Source organism: Rana temporaria, chromosome 3 (genome assembly GCF_905171775.1).
Source record: "Rana temporaria chromosome 3, aRanTem1.1, whole genome shotgun sequence".
Classification (NCBI taxonomy): domain Eukaryota; kingdom Metazoa; phylum Chordata; class Amphibia; order Anura; family Ranidae; genus Rana; species Rana temporaria.
The window spans coordinates 378,661,971-378,678,524 of record NC_053491.1 but is presented as its reverse complement, the minus strand read 5'-3'; the positions used below and the strand labels follow the sequence as shown (position 1 = coordinate 378,678,524).

At 46.7% G+C, this 16,554-nt stretch overlaps 1 protein-coding gene across 1 annotated transcript in view; it reads right to left on the bottom strand.

Annotated features, from left to right (window-relative positions):
- Window positions 1-1,014: 1,014 nt before the first annotated feature.
- LOC120932851 (aldo-keto reductase family 1 member B1-like) overlaps window positions 1,015-16,554 on the bottom strand; it is a 105,809-nt gene continuing 90,269 nt past the window's right edge. The window contains exons 7-10 of the mRNA XM_040345638.1: window positions 5,022-5,103; window positions 2,790-2,873; window positions 2,609-2,691; window positions 1,015-1,531 (exon numbers count right to left, since the gene is read on the bottom strand). Of these exons, the coding sequence (XP_040201572.1) occupies window positions 1,489-1,531; window positions 2,609-2,691; window positions 2,790-2,873; window positions 5,022-5,103 (292 nt within the window). The 3' untranslated portion in view covers window positions 1,015-1,488. The remainder of the gene's footprint in view (window positions 1,532-2,608; window positions 2,692-2,789; window positions 2,874-5,021; window positions 5,104-16,554) is intronic.

Below are 16,554 nucleotides of genomic sequence, written 5' to 3'. Positions count from 1 at the left end.
CCGCTACCCAAATGGGAAAGGAGGGAGAGAAAATAAGAGAGAGAGGAAAGCAGGGCAAGCCCTCAGTCGACCTCCCAGGGGAAAATTCCAGCCAGACCACTTACCTGAGCAAGGGGCCACTACTTACTCGTCCTGTGACCACCGGCTGGAGGTATCCCAGACAGAACCAACGTCCGCTAAACGGCATGGCTGTCGGCCAGACATACTGACAAAGCCATAAAAGACCGGTCATATGTGTGCCCTAGAACAAGATGTTCCCCTGGAGCAACGGGGCCTGCCGTGGACGTCCCAAAGCTAAGCTGAGGGCCGGACACGCTCGATGGCCGAACATGGGGAAACTACAAGTGTCAAGACCCAGCCTGCTGTTGATAGAAGAATCACAGGATTCAAAAATGCAGGAACAAAATAAAGAGCGGAAAAAAAAAAATCGCAAGAAAAAAAATCTCCAGAGTACAGGACTCCAAAAGTGCCTGACCTCTCCTTTTGTTAGGCAGGAAAAAACTGAGGCCGTTAGCACAGGGTGTGGGTTATACGCCCCCTGGAAGGAGCTGCACTAAGGAATGTGTTGTTAACACTTAAAGTGCTTTTTTTCTGCCTAAACTCTCCTAAAGGAAGCGGATATAACCCTACTGTCAAAGGATGCTGTGTCCGTCCATGAACGGAAGAGAAATTCTACCAACACTTACTGTGTTAATAGGGGGATCTTGATTTTTTTTCCTTCCACCTATGGTGAAAGGAAAAAAAAAAAGAAAAAAAAAAAAAGATTTATCTATGGCTTGCCTCAAATACTGGTTGTATGCCTGTTTTGTTAATCTAGAAGTATCTATATACTTTTACTCACCAGATTAGATAGGCAGATCAAAAGTCCTGACTTCACTGGTGTCAAGCTTGGTCAGTTCTTGCGCTTCCCGATTTTTTGCTCACAGAAATTAATTTTTCTAAAACTAAAAGCAATCTACCTATAACTACCTGTTACGCTCCATACAAGACCATAAGAAGTTGCAGACAATCCAGTACAAGTAGTTTTTTTTATTATTAAAGAAAATGTTAAATGAAACAATTTGAAAAGCCAAGTTTATTGTATGCATTTGGAAAAGCAAATCTAAATAACGGCTGTCAGAGGAGTTGCTGGCAAGTGCTTTCCTTGCAGAAGGAGTAATCAGGAGTGTGGCGACAGCATGTTGCTCAAATTTCAATATGACTGCTTTAATTAACCCTTCAAGTGCAAAAAGAATGGAGTGAGGGCTGTAAAATAAACAGGTGGTTTTTGCTCAGTTTGTTATAGAAATGATGTTAAGGCGACCTGCCAACTTGCAATTGTGTGTTCTTGAGTCAGGCACTTTTTGTTTTTGGAGAAATGGATCAGTCAGATGATGCAGTCCCTCCTTGGCTTCACTCCTTACTGCTGAACTATGCATTCTACATAACAAAGGCTAGACATCGACAAAGCAAGAACACAACCACGGCTTTTACCAGAGACACATCCACTCAATACTCAGCAATGAACGGATAATCCTTATGTTTTCTGGCTCTGCAGGATGAGAAAGAAGGTAAATGTATTTTATGCAAGAAAGCAAAAAAATCTTTCAAAATGTAATCTAGGTCAGAGCATTGTGTAACCTAAAAAAAATAAAAAAAAACACAAGAAAATCACTTTAAGCTTCTGTTGCTGGGTAAAGGAGTAAAAACTAAATTTAAGAAAACTGATCAGGAAAACAGAAATAAATCAAACCTTTGATCTAGTTAGATATTCATTATAAACCATGTTAAATATAGCTAGTGTAAGTACCAGAATGCAATTTGCCTAAGGAACATCTGAGCTTTGTGTTATTTGCCCACAAAAGGTGGATGCAAGCATTAGTTGGGCAAGTATTTTTCTTAAAATACATGTCCGATTCCCTTTAAAGGGTCACTAAAGGAAAAAAATGTTTTTGCTGAAATGACTGTTTATTGGGTATAGAGACATAAAAGTTAACCGATTCCTTTTAAAAATGATTAAAAATTGAATTTAATCTATCATATAATGTGCCTCTAGTTTCACTTTCGGTTTTAAAGGTACATACATGAAGTTCCGGGTGAGAGGTGAGTCGGGAAGACTCAGAACAAAAACAAACAAATCCAGGGCAGTGTTTTGTTTTTAAAATGAATCTGATTGGTTCTGAGGAGTTTTAGACACACAGTAATGACAGCTTAGACCACCGTGAAAATCTCCCAGTACCATGGTTATAAGGAAACAGGCAACCAGGAAGTGTGGAGATCACAGCAGAATTACAGCTACTTCAAAGCAAAAACGAACAATGAGGACATGAAACCAGTACTGCAGTAAGGTAAAGGAAGCTATTTAGCTAAAAAAAAAAAATTTCCTTTAGTGACCCTTTAAGGGGTTGAAGAATTTTTACCAGCTTCTGCCTGAACTTCTCAGGGTAGAAGGAAATCCTTCATAGCGCCATGATTGAAAACTTATATCTGTAGCCATGTGATAACCTATCATATGTTTCAAGGATTTAACCAACTTTGCCTCATCCCTCTTCCAATCTATTTTCAATGTTCACAATACACTCCTTCAGCAAAGTAAAAAATGACCAGGAAAAGCAAAATGAATACTTACGTAGACAATGCACAAACCCTCCAGCCCCGATCAAAGCTTATTATCTCTTTCATTTCTTCCTTAGACAGTTTAAAATCAAACACCTGCAGATGATATATAAACAATATGAGGGTTCATAAAAATTGATATTGCAACAGGACAATTCCTTCACTACCCCAAAAATACAGACAAGTTTCCATACCTGAAAATTCTCCAAAATGCGCTGAGGAGTTACAGATTTTGGGATAACAACCAAGTTCCTCTGAATAGGGAAGCGGAGCAAAACCTGAAATGTAAATCATATTAGCCAACTGTCTTCATAATCTTAACAGGACAGATGTCTTTTTATGTCTAGCGGCAATCTTCGATTTTGGTTCATTTAAATCCCTGGCGCCCAACCTGCAGTCCCTCGTCACTTATTGTGCAGGACTCAGGGGCCCTGCAGACAATAGTCTGGTTTTCCTTTGCCAAGGTGCTTATTTAAGGCAGAGATAGAAAACTTCTAGTGGCCTGACCCCTTGATAAAGTTTCCCAAGTTGTGGGGGACTCCTAACAGTAAAATTATTTTCGTAGCGTGGATTGTCGGCACCCAAGGCAAGTCAAGTAATTTGCACCCCTAACCCACGAACATGTAGCACCTCCTGAGTCCCTTCCACTCGTACAGTATTGAAACCCCTTACAGTACATTTTAGGATGTACCACTCATTTTCTTTGTTCTCCTTGCTTTCCCTTTTATCTCTCTATGAAAATGTATTTTTATTTTTTCCCCATCCTTCTCTCTAGTCTCTTGCTCTGTCTTATTCTTTCTTACATGTATTCTAATTTTTTCCTTCTCTTACTACTTGGGGGGGGGGGTAGAATGGGATGAGTGGTAGTGCTTGGGGGGAGTTCTGATCAGCCAAATTAGGTGCCCTTGATCAGGGTCATCTGCTGATCTGAGAACTGTAGTGGGGACTTTTAATGGAAACTATAATCAGAGGTAGTGTTACTCAATGCGTCTCCGACTTTGTGGCGTCTCATAGCAGTGACACCAATGCTCAAATCAGGAGATAGGGTCACTTCCAGTCCCTCCCACTTTACATTCCTCACCAGTTAGCGGACCTCTAGTCTCTACCCCCCAGCCATGCCATGAACTGAATGGGTGGCTGTGACGCGGCTTAGTGGGCGGCCACAGGCTCCAGGGACAGCCCTGCTGGGCGGCCGCGAAAAGTCTAGGAGAGCAGCGCAGGCTTCAGGAATAGCCCAAGATTCAGTGACCCCTGGCAAATCATCATTTGACCCCCAAGGGGGTCCCGACCCCCAGGTTGAGAACCACTGCTTTAGACTTAAGGACCGAGCCTCCGAGATTTGTTGTTTACAAGTTAAAAACATTTTTTTTGTGGTAGAAAATTACTTAGAACCCCCAAACATTTAAATTTTTTTATTTTTCTAACACCCTAGAGAATAAAATGGCGGTCGTTGCAATACTTCGTCACTCCGTATTTGCACAGCGGTCTTACAAGCGCACTTTTTTTTGGAAAAAAACAAACACACACACACACACCACCAGTAAAGTTAACCCTTTCTTTATATTTCAAAAGATAATGTTACGCCAAGTAAATTGATGCCACACGTCACGCTTCAAAATTGCACTCGCTCGTGGAATGGCAACAAACGTTTACCCTTAAAATAAAAAATAAAAAATTCTACCGGTTGCATGTTTTGAGTTACAGAAGAGGTCTAGGGCTAGAATTATTGTTCTTGCTCTACAGATAGTGGCGATACATCACGTGTGGTTTGAACACCATTTTCATATGCAGGCGCTGCTCACGGAAGCTTTCGCTTCTGCACGCGAGCTCAGCGGGACGGGGCACGTTTAAAAATAGTTTTTTTCCTTATTTAATTTTACTTTTTTAGAACAGTGTGAAAAATAAGACACTTTTATTCCTATTACAAGGAATAAACATCCCTTGCAATAAATAAAGCATGACAGGTCCTCTTAAATATGAGATCTGGGGTCAAAGGCCTCAAATCTGTGACGAAGGGCACGGGTATGATATTTCCCCACTGATCTTTTATATATATATAAAAAAAAATATATATATATATATAATAATAATCTTGCCCAAGAAATACCAAATTAAAGTACAAGTATTTTTTAAGGGGACTGTGGGAAGCAAAATTGTGGCAGCCCCGATTTCTAAAGGTGTCAATTTTGAGAGCTGTAATGTCTAGAAGTCTCATATAATGTCTTCAGTAGCATGACCCCAGTCTTCAAAGGCTATAGCATTTTTGCAGTCTCTGACCATCTCTTGTAACATGCCTGTATTTCTTTTTCTAGTCATATATTCACTGAACATTATATGTGGTACCTTTGGTGCTGTCAAGAGCCCTATCTGAAGCCCCCCTATATGAACAAAGGTACCGTCATCATTAAAAAAATAAAATAAATCACCTGGGCAGACGTCTTGTTATGTCTAGCAGCAATCTCTTTGATTTTTGGTTCATCTAAAAGGGATGGATCCTCTGGTTTGGCCCTTTAAAAACAAGATATGGTTCAATTTAGCAATTGTGCTTACTGAAAGAAAATGTAAAGCAGAGAATTTTATGACTACAAACCCAAGTTCTCAAAATTGATAGCAACTATAAAATCGCAAAAAAAGTGATAGCAGCAGGGAAGGGTGTTGATCAACAGGGGGCTAAATGCACACACAGCCCAGAGCATAAAGGCTATTGCAGAGATCTGTGACTGCATTATCAACCTGGAAAGAATCCAATTCAAGCTTAGGGTAAAATGGAAGATATTGCTGCAATAAAATTGAATTCCTATAAGAATTACATTGTATGAATTATTTAGAATTAAAGCTCAATTGCCTTATGTAACCACTTAAGGACCACCCACCGCATATATACTGCAGCAGGGTGGCCCTATTGCATGAAACTACGTACCTGTACATAGTTTTGTGCACAAGACACTGCGGGCACACCCACTGCACTGCAGGTGAGCCAAGAGAGGCAGAACGGGAATCTGCCAATGTAAACAAAGCAGACCCCCTTCAGAGAGGAGAGTACAGTGTGATAGTCTGTTCCTAGTAATCAGGAACAGCGATCTCTCTGTACTCCTAGTCAGTCAACTCCCCCCACGGTTAGAAACACCTCTCTAGAACACACTTATCCCCTTGATCGCCCCCCAGTGTTAACCCCTTCTCTGCCAGTGTCATTTATACAGTGATCAATGGATATTTTTAGCTTTGGTCACTGGTCCCAAAAAAGTGTCCAATCTGTCCGGCACAATGTCGCAGTCCCGCTAAAAATGATAGATCACTGCCATTACGAGAATTTTTTTTTTATATTATATAAATATTATATTAGTAATAAAAATGCCATAAATCTATTCCCCATTTTGTAGACGCTATAAATTTTGTGCAAACCAATCACACACTTATTGTTTTTTTTTTTTAACCAAAAATATGCTTGTAAATGTCTTTATTCTGAGAAATCCTCACTTCCTGTAACTCCACACAGTAATGCAAGGCTTTCTCCCTGGTGTGGAGTGTCATGCTCGCCCCCTCCCTTGAGGGGGCGAGCAGGAGAGTCAGGACGCCCACTAATACACAGCTCTTTTCTTTATCTGCAACGTAGAGAGCGTCCTGACTCTCCTGCTCGCCCCCTCAAGGGAGGGGGCGAGCACGACACTCCACACCAGGGAGAAAGCCTTGCATTACTGTGTGGAGTTACAAACAGAAGAACAGAAAGTGAGGATTTCTCAGAAGAAATAAGGACATTTAAAAGCAAAAATCGAAGGATGAGGTAAGTGAAGGAGGACTGCACTAAGGTAAAGGAAGCTATTTAGGAAAAAAAGGATTTTTGTACTCACCGTAAAATCCATTTCTCTGAGTTCATAGACGGACACAGCCTTCATTGACCTTAGGGTTATGCTTCTTCCTACCAGGAGATTTAGGCAGAATTCTACAGCACTTAAGGTGTTAAAAACCTTTCCTTAATGCCGCTCCTCCCAGGGGGCGTGGCTCCCCCAGGCATAACCCACACCCTGCTCTAGCAGCCTCAGTTCCTAACAAGCAGTACAAACAAAGGAGGGGTGGGTGCTGTGTCCATCTATGAACTCAGAGAAATGGATTTTACGGTGAGTACAAAAATCCTTTTTTCTCTTTCGTTCATAGACGGACACAGCCTTCATTGACCTTAGGGACGTCCCCAAGCAGTGTCCAAAAATTCGAGGGGTGGGAAAAATAACACAGCAAAGACAGGTTACACCCCAAACAAAAACCGGAGTTACTCAACGGAGGAACTCCAACCTTAAACTGCCGCCTGTAACACCCTGCGGCCGAAGGAGGCATCAGAAGATGCACTCACATCCACCTTATAAAACTTTGAAAAGGTGTGGACCGACGACCAGGTCGCAGCCTTACACACCTGTAACACAGAGGCTTGGTGTCGGAAAGCCCAAGAGGCCCCGATCGCCCTGGTCGAATGCGCCGTGACCCGAAAGGGGGGCGCCCGCCCCTTCAGGGCATAGGCATGAAGCACAATCCGTCGGAACCACCTAGGAACGGTGGCCGACGAGACTGCCAGGCCCTCTTGTAGGGCCAGCCACCGACACGAACAGTGAGCCCGACTTCCGGAACGGAACCGTAACATATAAGTACACTCGTAGGGCCCGAACCACATCCAGAGGATGCAAAGTGGCCTCCTCTTGGCATTTCGGCCGAGGACATAAGGATGGAAGAACAATGTCCACATCCAAGTGAAAAGCCGAAACGACCTTAGGGAGAAAAAACAGCTGCGGCCGCAGCACCACCTCATCCTTACGGATGACCAAGCAGGGAGCCTTGCAAGACAAGGCCGTCAGAACAGACAGACACCCGTCTGATTGAGGTAATTGCTACCCGAAATAAAATCACCTTTTGTGACAATAAACAAAAAACCTCCCGAATGTCCTCAAAGGGAGCATCCCGAAGCACTGAAAGGACTAAATTCAAGTCCCATAGGGGTAATGGAGGGCGCACCGGAGGGGCCAACTGCCAGACACCCTGACCCAACGTACGCACCCAGGAGTGCGATGCCAAGGGTCGCTGCAAGTAAAAACAGCCAGAGCAGAAATCTGGCTCCTAACCGTACGTAAGGCGAGAGCCTGAACCATTCCCTGCTGAAAAAACAGCAGAATCCTGTACACAACGCATGTACGAGAGTGCCAGTTCATCTCCCCACACACAGAGAAGTAGGCCTTCCATGTATGAGGAAAAAACCCACGTGAGGTAGACTTCCGTGCAGGCAGCACGGTAGAGACCACCGAGCCCAATAGGCCTCGGTCCTTAAGCCCCTGGCTCTCAACAGCCACGCCGCTAAGGCCGGTGGCTGTGAAACAGGGTGGAAGATCGGACCCTGTAACAGAAAATCAATTCCCAGGGGAAGACGCTAGGGGGCGTCTGCCACCAGACGCACCTGGTCCGCGTACCAGAAGCGACGCGGCCAATCTGGGGCAATCAGGACCGATAGAATCCCTACAGCTTCCACTCTGCGCAGCAGGCGAAGAAGAAGTTTCCGAGGAGGGAAGGTGTAAAGTAGGTGACAGTGACCCCAAGGAGCCACCAACCCGCCTGACGCGTCCACCCACAGGTCCTTAAACCTGGCCACGAACCGTGGCACCTACCGAAAAAGACGGGACGCTAGAAGGTCCACGTCCGGAGTGCCCCACTTTCGGCACAGACCCCAAAACACCTGCGGGTGGAGAGACCACTCTCCTTGGCCCAGTGCAGTGCGACTTAGGTAGTCGGCTAGCCAATTCCGTATTCCCGTAATGTACCCGGCCGATAGAGCCGGAACGGACCCTTCGGCTCACCGAAAGGATGTGAGCGACCCCCGTCGATGCAACAGAACTCCGTGTGCCTCCCTGATGATCAACCTACGCCACGGACGTGGTGTTATTGGACAGGATCCTGACCGGTCGGCCCTGTAGATCCAAGGACCACCTGGCAAGGCAAAGCTTGATTGCTCGGAGCTCCAGAACGTTGATCAGTAGGCAGGACTCCACCTGAGTCCAGTGCCCCTGGGCTGACTGGGTGCCCCAAGCGCCCCTCCCCAACTGGAGAGGCTGGCATCCATCGTGACCACTGTCCAGTGGCCTGCAGAAAAATGACTTTCCGGCCCGAAGCACCGGAAACGCCAGCCACCACACCAGGGGAGACATGATCAGATGACTCAATTGAATCTGGTAATCCAGAGATGACGGAAGCTAGTCCCATCGTGACAGCAGTTCCCTCCGTAGTACCCTGGCGTGGAATTGGGCATACGGAACCGCCTCGAAAGAGGCTACCAACTGACCCAGAACCTTCCTGCAGAATCGCAGAGATGACCGCTTCTGGGTCGGCAACTGCTGCACAGCAGATAGCAGAGTCTGAAGTTTTTCCGTTAGGAGAAAAACACTCCCGCCCCGGAGGAATCCAGGACTAGTCCCAGGTATTGCAGTCCCTGAGACGGAATCAACCCTGATTACAGGACAATCCAGAAACCAGCCGAACACTCGGAGAGCCTGACACGTGATAGACACGGCTCCACCAATGCAGAGCTCGGCTCCACCAATGCAGAGCTCGAAGAAGCTCGTAGGAGAATGTCGTCCAGACATCCCATGATAACAAACCCCCGCTGTCACAGCCAGGCCAGTATCGGGACGAGCACCTTGGCGAAAACCCGCAGAATGGGAAGGACACCAATTGAAAATGGTCCCCCCCGACCGCAAAGCACAGAATCTCCGGTGGTTTGAGGATATGCAGGTACACGTTCATGACATCCAAGGATGCCAGAAAATCCCCCTGATGGAGTGCCGCTATTACCAAGCGAATCGACACCACCTAAAAGTTTGCACCTTGACAAAACAAACGAGGGACTTGAGGCCCAGGATTGACCGGGCCCCATCCTCCGTGGGGACACAAACAGAATGGAGTAAAAACCCTGAGACCGTTCCAACGAGGGAACTGGCACAATCACTCCCCTGACCAGAAGATGCTGGACAGCCCCTGACAGAGCCAACCAGCGAGCTGGAGGAGGCCAGAGGCCAGAGGGAAAAAACCTGTTTGGCAGACAAGAGAGAAACTCAATCTTGTATCCAAAGGAAAACACTTTGCAATGCGAAGCCAGTCTCCCACCTGAGACACGGGCGGGAGCAGACCTTCAGGCGGAAGCAGGTATGTCCGCAGACTTGTTAGGCATGCGGTATCAGGTGCGCTGCTACCCCGCAGCGGGGATTCAAGCACCATGTAGACCTACCCCCACCGCACAGGGCGAGCGAAAAAAACGCTGAGGTAGGCAAGGAGGGTCCTTGCACAGGGTCCCTAGCCCTTCCCATACTGTGGGAACAGCATGCGCTTACCACCCGTGGCATCCTCAATGATGCCATTCAGGGAAGTCCCAAAAGGCCCCTTCACCCTTAACGGCCATCACCAAGGCCACCTTAGAGGTCCTTCTTCCAGCTCCTGCAGCAGGAGCTTCGCCCTTTTAGTCGGGGCTCGACCAGAGCCGGCCTCACCGCCGAACCCACCACCGTGAATACACAGACAAAATTCTCACCGCTCCAGGTGAGCCTCATAGACAATCAAGGGCTGTTGAACCACCAGGGTGCTGGCAATGCTGATGATAGCAAAAATACAAGGACGAAAGCTGGACAGCCGCACTCCAAAATTTCTTAAAAAAGAGATGTCTTTTATTTTCAACTGTGCATACAGTCACTGCAAACCCACAACAAACAGTATGGCCAACGCGTTTCGCACTGGCAGTCAGTGCTTAGTCATGGCTTCTTCCAGCTCCTGCAGCAGGAGCTTCGCCCTTTTAGTCGGGGCCCGACCAGAGCCGGCCTCACCGCCGAACCCACCACCGTGAATAGGGAGCGGGCCACGGCCTCCACTCTCCTATCAGTGGGATCCTGAAATGCAGGAGCCCCTTCCACAGGCAACGTGGTGGCCTTGCGCAGTCTGGACACAGGGGGGTCCACTGGCGGAGGAGAGACCTATTTTTTTTTTTTAAAGCCCCCCCAAGGGGGTAACGGGTTGCAAAGTTTTTTAACAAACTTTTTGCGGTGCATCCCATTCCTTGTATAACATATTGTCCAAATAAGGAACACAAGGAAACACTTCAGCGGTGCGTGGTAGTCTGCTGGTACTGACACGGAAGTGTCTCCGCCACATCCTCAATTTTTAGAGTCTCACGCACCGCAGAAACAAGAGCTCCAACAAATTCTTGCCAGCAACTGACTGCAGCAGAGTCATCCTCACTATCCATAAGGGTTAAACCCGCAGCCTCTGACATAACAGAACCAGAAAAAAAACAGTAATTCTGTGTCATCCCCAGAAGCAGGCTCAGGGAGGGGGCGCTTTTTTACCCCCCATCCGGGCACTAGCTGCTTCAAACCTGGCAAGAAACCCAGGACAGCCAACATAACAGATGTGGCAGGGGAAGGGGCGTTAAGGGTTAACTCAGGCATAGCTTGAGAGGGAGACCTGGCTCAGGTTCCATAGTGTCAGCGCTGAGTCACCCACCCTGCAAGGCAGGACAAAAAAAAAAAAAAACCCACTGGTCACCTCCTTGCTGCTATTGCAGAGCATGGGGGCCCCTGGTATTCACCACCCCACCCAGCTGCAGAGGGAGCTGAAAAAAACCTGAGGTGTGCTCTGATGTGCTGGCTGTGATGTGTCACCTCAAGGAAGATTCACAGCGTTTCACAGCACTAAAACTGTTACAGCACTAAAACTGGTAGAAGAGACCAGAGGCCTAAAAAACTGTTACAGCACTAAAACTGTACAAGATACCAGAGGCTGTGCTGTGTCTGTCAGCGTTACCAAGGAGATTTCCAAGATGGCCACTGTCTGAGGTAAAAATTACCTCATAGAACACAGCAGCACTGGCTGTGCTTTGTCACCTCAGGGAAGAATCACAGCGTTACCAAGGAGATTTCCAAGATGGCCGCCGTCGGAGGTAAAAAATCAACTCATAGAACACAGCAGCACACAGCAGCAACCCCCAGAGTAACAACACAGTCCCCCAACAACACACGGGCCCCGGTGGTAATAAAGAAAACCTAGGAGGCCCCCCTTCACAGCCACTACCCAGTCAGGGGAAGGAGGGAGAGGAAGGGGAGAGAGGAAGGCAGGGCGGACCCTCAATCGACCTCCCCAGGGAAAACACCAGCCAGACCACTTACCTGAGTAAGGGGCCACTACTTATCCGTCCTGCGACTACCCGGCTGGAGGTATCGCAGACAGAACCAACGTCCGTAAACGGCATGGCTGTCGGCCAGACACGCTGTGACACAGCCATAGAGACCGGTCATATGTGTGCCCTAGAACCGAAGTTCCCCGGCCGCCCCTGGAGCAACAGGGCCTGTCGTGGACGTCCCAAAGCTGAGCTGAGGGCCGGCACACGCTCGAAGGCCGAACATGGGTGGACTACAAGGGTCGAGGACCCAGCCTGTCACCCAGTCGGCTGTTGATAGAAGAATCGCAGGATTCAAAAATGCAGGAACAAAATAATAAAAAAGCGAGAAAAATCGCAAGAAAAAAACTCCAGAGTCCAGGAACTCCAGAGAGAGCTTGACCTCCTGTCGTTAGGCAGAAAACAAACTGAGGCTGCTAGAGCAGGGTGTGGGTTATGCCTGGGGGAGCCACGCCCCCTGGGAGGAGCGGCATGAAGGAAAGGTTAAGCGCCTTAAGTGCTGTAGAATTCTGCCTAAATCTGGTAGGAAGAAGCATAACCCTAAGGTCAATGAAGGCTGTGTCCGTCTATGAACGAAAGAGAAAACATTTTTTACCTTTACAACCCCTTTAAACTGAAGAAGACATTTTTTTTTCTTCTTTATTACATTTTATTGGATAGGTATAATGGCAAAAACGGAAAAGAGAAAAAAAAAAAAAGAAAAATTTTCGGCCTTTTATTTATAGTGCAAAAAGGTAAAACCGCAGGAGGTGATCAAATACCACCAAAAGCATCATTACTTTGCAGGCCATGGCGTGCACACGCACGTGAGGAGGAGGCGCGCCCGTAGGTGGGGGGAGTGAAGAGCGGGGAGTTTGCTGGGGATGAGGACGGGCCGTGCTGAAGGCAAAGCGGAGATGACAGCCCTCATCCGCACACCACACGCTGCCGAGTTGAGGGGAGCTCAGTGGGTACTATCTGCAGCGTAGCGGCGGGGACGGACAGCTGCACGAGACGGACCGGCCCAGCCCGTTCTACACCATTCGATTCGGCCGCACCGGGGCTCACAACGGCTAGTGAAATGGACGGGAGAGGAGGAGGAGGAGAGCGGGACGTGCAGCGGGAGGTCTGAATCTGCTTTGGATCACACGGCAGTATACATCTACCCACACCCACCATCACAGGAGAAAAGGTCGGCCCCCACCTCTTATTTTTATCGGCGGAGGTAAGGTAGAGAAAAGTCCCTAGGGGACGAAGAAGAGGAGGTAATGAAATAAAAGCTACTTTTACCAAAGTTGATCAAGGTCTGTTTAAAGGTCAAAAGGTCTGTTAAAGGTCTCTTAAAGGTCTGGTATCACTCATTTGCTGATTACCTACATGAAAAGTAAAATACACAAATGTTCCCTGAGAAGGTGATAAAAGCTACCCTAAAGCATTAAATGGCAAACCCCCCTAATTGAGTAAATGGGACTGTGTTACCCGAACAGACGGGGTGTACTGTAATGTAATGTAATGCATGACACAATGTATGATGCAAGGAATACTTAAGAGGAAATTGGAAGGACAGCAGGAAGATAGGGAGGAGCAATACAGTAGCTTAATAAGAACACATACAAATAACCCTATGAACTTGGAAGGGGTATCCCCCTCTCTCACATAAAGGCTCTCCTTACAGTACCTACAAAGGGATCCTCAGAAACTGGACTTATACAGGAAATGACTTTAAAACGTTAAGGTTCTTCTCGAGCTTCTCCCCCGGCCTACATTATCCGGGTAGATAGCTGGACATACGGAGACATAAGCATTTGGGAAGAAATCTTGGGGGGCCATTCGTACTCACTCTAAAAGGTGAGAGTGGAACTAGTTCATATTGAACCTGGATAGACTGCCATTTATTCTTTCTTTCCCCTTTTCCTTTATGTGTACCCTTATTTTATTTTTTTTGTTTTGTGTGTACCCAGCTGACTTAGCCATTGAGCTATATTACATACTGACACTGACCGGATGGGACAGGGTATGTCAGGTACCGTGAGACCAGGGGGAGCAGAAGACTAATAGACTGAGTGGAGCGGCATCAAATTTTTTTATTTTTTTTTGACAATCAGGGGGTATGTGTGAAATCATGTAAAAGTATGTTGCCAGCTTAGGCAGCTGTTGGTTGTGGTTGTAATACCATAACACTAAACTAGGTGGAACCCCCACATCCCTCTGAGAAGTACCCAGAATAGATAAAAACCGGCATACAGGTTTAGACCTGAAACTCCACTCATAACATATTGGGCGGCTGCTAGCCCGAAGGTCTACCCTGCCACAACGTATTATCTGGCCCTGAATAAGGGGAAATGGTATGTGCCCCCCTCCCGTATCTCACCAGCACTTATAAATAATCATCCACAGTAATCTACTAAGAGAAATTTTGAAAATTATTGGATATTATTAAATAGGGAGGAGGCCTCCAAAAATAGGGATAGGCACCCTGCCGGATATCTCCTAACCACTCCCAACCACTGCGGAAGGAGTGCTGGGGTAAGAGCGGAGAGGGGATAGTAGAAGGTCAAGCTGGGGAAGAGAATTAGAAGAAGGGACAATAATATGAGCAGAATGACAAGCAGATCTACAAAGGGGGGACCCCCGACAACCCCAAGTAACTTAACAACAAGCTCAATTAGACCATTTATGACTAAAGGAGAAAGTCCACGAATTCAAGGTCCCCAGGGAACAACAAAGCAACAACAAGCAAATAAAGACAAGAAGCCGGAAACCAGAAAACACCAGGGGGGAAATACCAGCGAAACATCTATGGAATTAAGAGAAGAAGGAATTATAGAGCGGGGAGCTGAAAGCAGCGGGCCAGAGGTACAACATACAGGCTCGCAGCCTCTAACAAAAGGAGAAATGGCAGAAATGCTGCTAAAAATGGAAATGGCGATCAAGAGTGAAATCAAGGGTGAAATACAGAACCTACGGTCAGATCTGGGCCACTTACTCGGCAGAATGGAAACAATTGAAGAATGATCAGAGAAGCAAGAACAAGAAGTCAAAGCATTAAAGGACCAAATAGACCAGACACAACTACAACAGAGACTTATCCTTTACAAAATAGAAGATCAGGAAAACAGAAATCGAAGACAAAACCTGAGGATAAGGTCAATCCCAGAGGAGAGGGGAGAAGATCTCAGGAAAATAATGCAGAAGATATTTAATCCCCTGCTGGAAAAACCAGTAGAAGACCCCATTAGGATCGAAAGGGTCCATAGAGTGGGGAATCCGCAAAGAGCTAGCTCGGAGCGATCAAGAGACGTTATAATTAGGTTCCGACTCTATGAGGACAAAGAAACAGTGTGGAAGAAACTAAGGGGTCAATCTCCGATAGTCTTTGAAGGGATAGAGTTACAGATATTCTCTGACCTATCAGTAGAGACCCTGGCAAGGAGACGAGTATTGAAACCACTTTTAAAGCGGATGATAGATCTAAACATTAAATACACTTGGGGATATCCGGCATGCCTAATTGGCACAAAAGACGGAAGATCTGCAATATTGAGATTTCCGGAGGACTTAGAAGAGTTCTGCAAAAAATTGGACATTCAGATACCCGACCTACCAGGATGGGAATAGAGGAGTAGGGGATAAGGGAGGAAAGGATGAGCTAATTTATAATAGCCTATTTCTCAGAACTTTTTCCTTTTTTTTCCCCCTGTTATGTCTTCTGTTCTGTTTTTGTTCTCTGTGGTGATTTCTTGGGGTGGTAGGGGAATTCCCCCCCCCCCCCCCCCCGCTCTACGATTAGACCGGAGGGGAGGCAATCCCGGGACCCCATCTAGAGGGAACTGGACCAGACATGGAGGATGGTTCAGAGGTCAATAATTGGCCTAGAGGGGAGGGGGGGGGAGTGGGGAGAGGGCGGGACGGGGGGGAGAGGGAGAGGGGGAGGGAGGATGAGGGAGGTGGGGGAGGGGAGGGTGGGAGGGGGGAAGACGGGGCCTATCTCACCAAAATAATCAGAAAAAAGGGAAAGACCAAAGATGCCACAAATTAAATGCATATCCTACAATGTGAAAGGTCTCAACAGTCCAACTAAGAGACACAAGGTGCTTAAGGAATTGAAAGGATATAAAGCAGACATTTCCTTTCTACAGGAAACCCATATTACTCTAGGATCGAATGTCAGACTATATGCCCATGACTTCCCTATTTGGTACTATGGAGATACTATCTCCAAAAGAGCCAGAGGGATAGCAATTGGAATCTCAAAAAGGGTACGGTTTGAATTAACCGATAGACTGACAGATCCAGAGGGGAGATTCCTTTTCCTGAGAGGAAAACTGGAAGGATTGGAATGTACTCTAGTAAATGTCTATGCTCCAAACGCCTTACCGATAAAATTCCTTCTGGGGATACTAGGGAAACTAACAGACTTCAGGAGGGGAAGAGTAATCATGGGAGGAGACTTTAATCTATGCATAAACCCAAAAATAGATAAAACGTCCCAGACATCGGGTGTTCGGAGTGCACAGTTTAGAAAGCTTAGGGACACTCTATTCAGGAGCCAATTGATCGATGCCTGGAGAGTCTTTAACCCCGATCAACGCGACTACACATTTTATTCCCCGGTACATGGGACTTATTCAAGGATCGACCACATACTGGTTGACCATAGGACTCTAGATATTGTGGTTGAGACAAAAATAGAAACCATGACGATTCCCGACCATGCCCCGGTCAGTATTATAATAGACATCCCAGGAAACCTGAGGCCTGAACAAAATTGGAGGCTAGAGGAACAT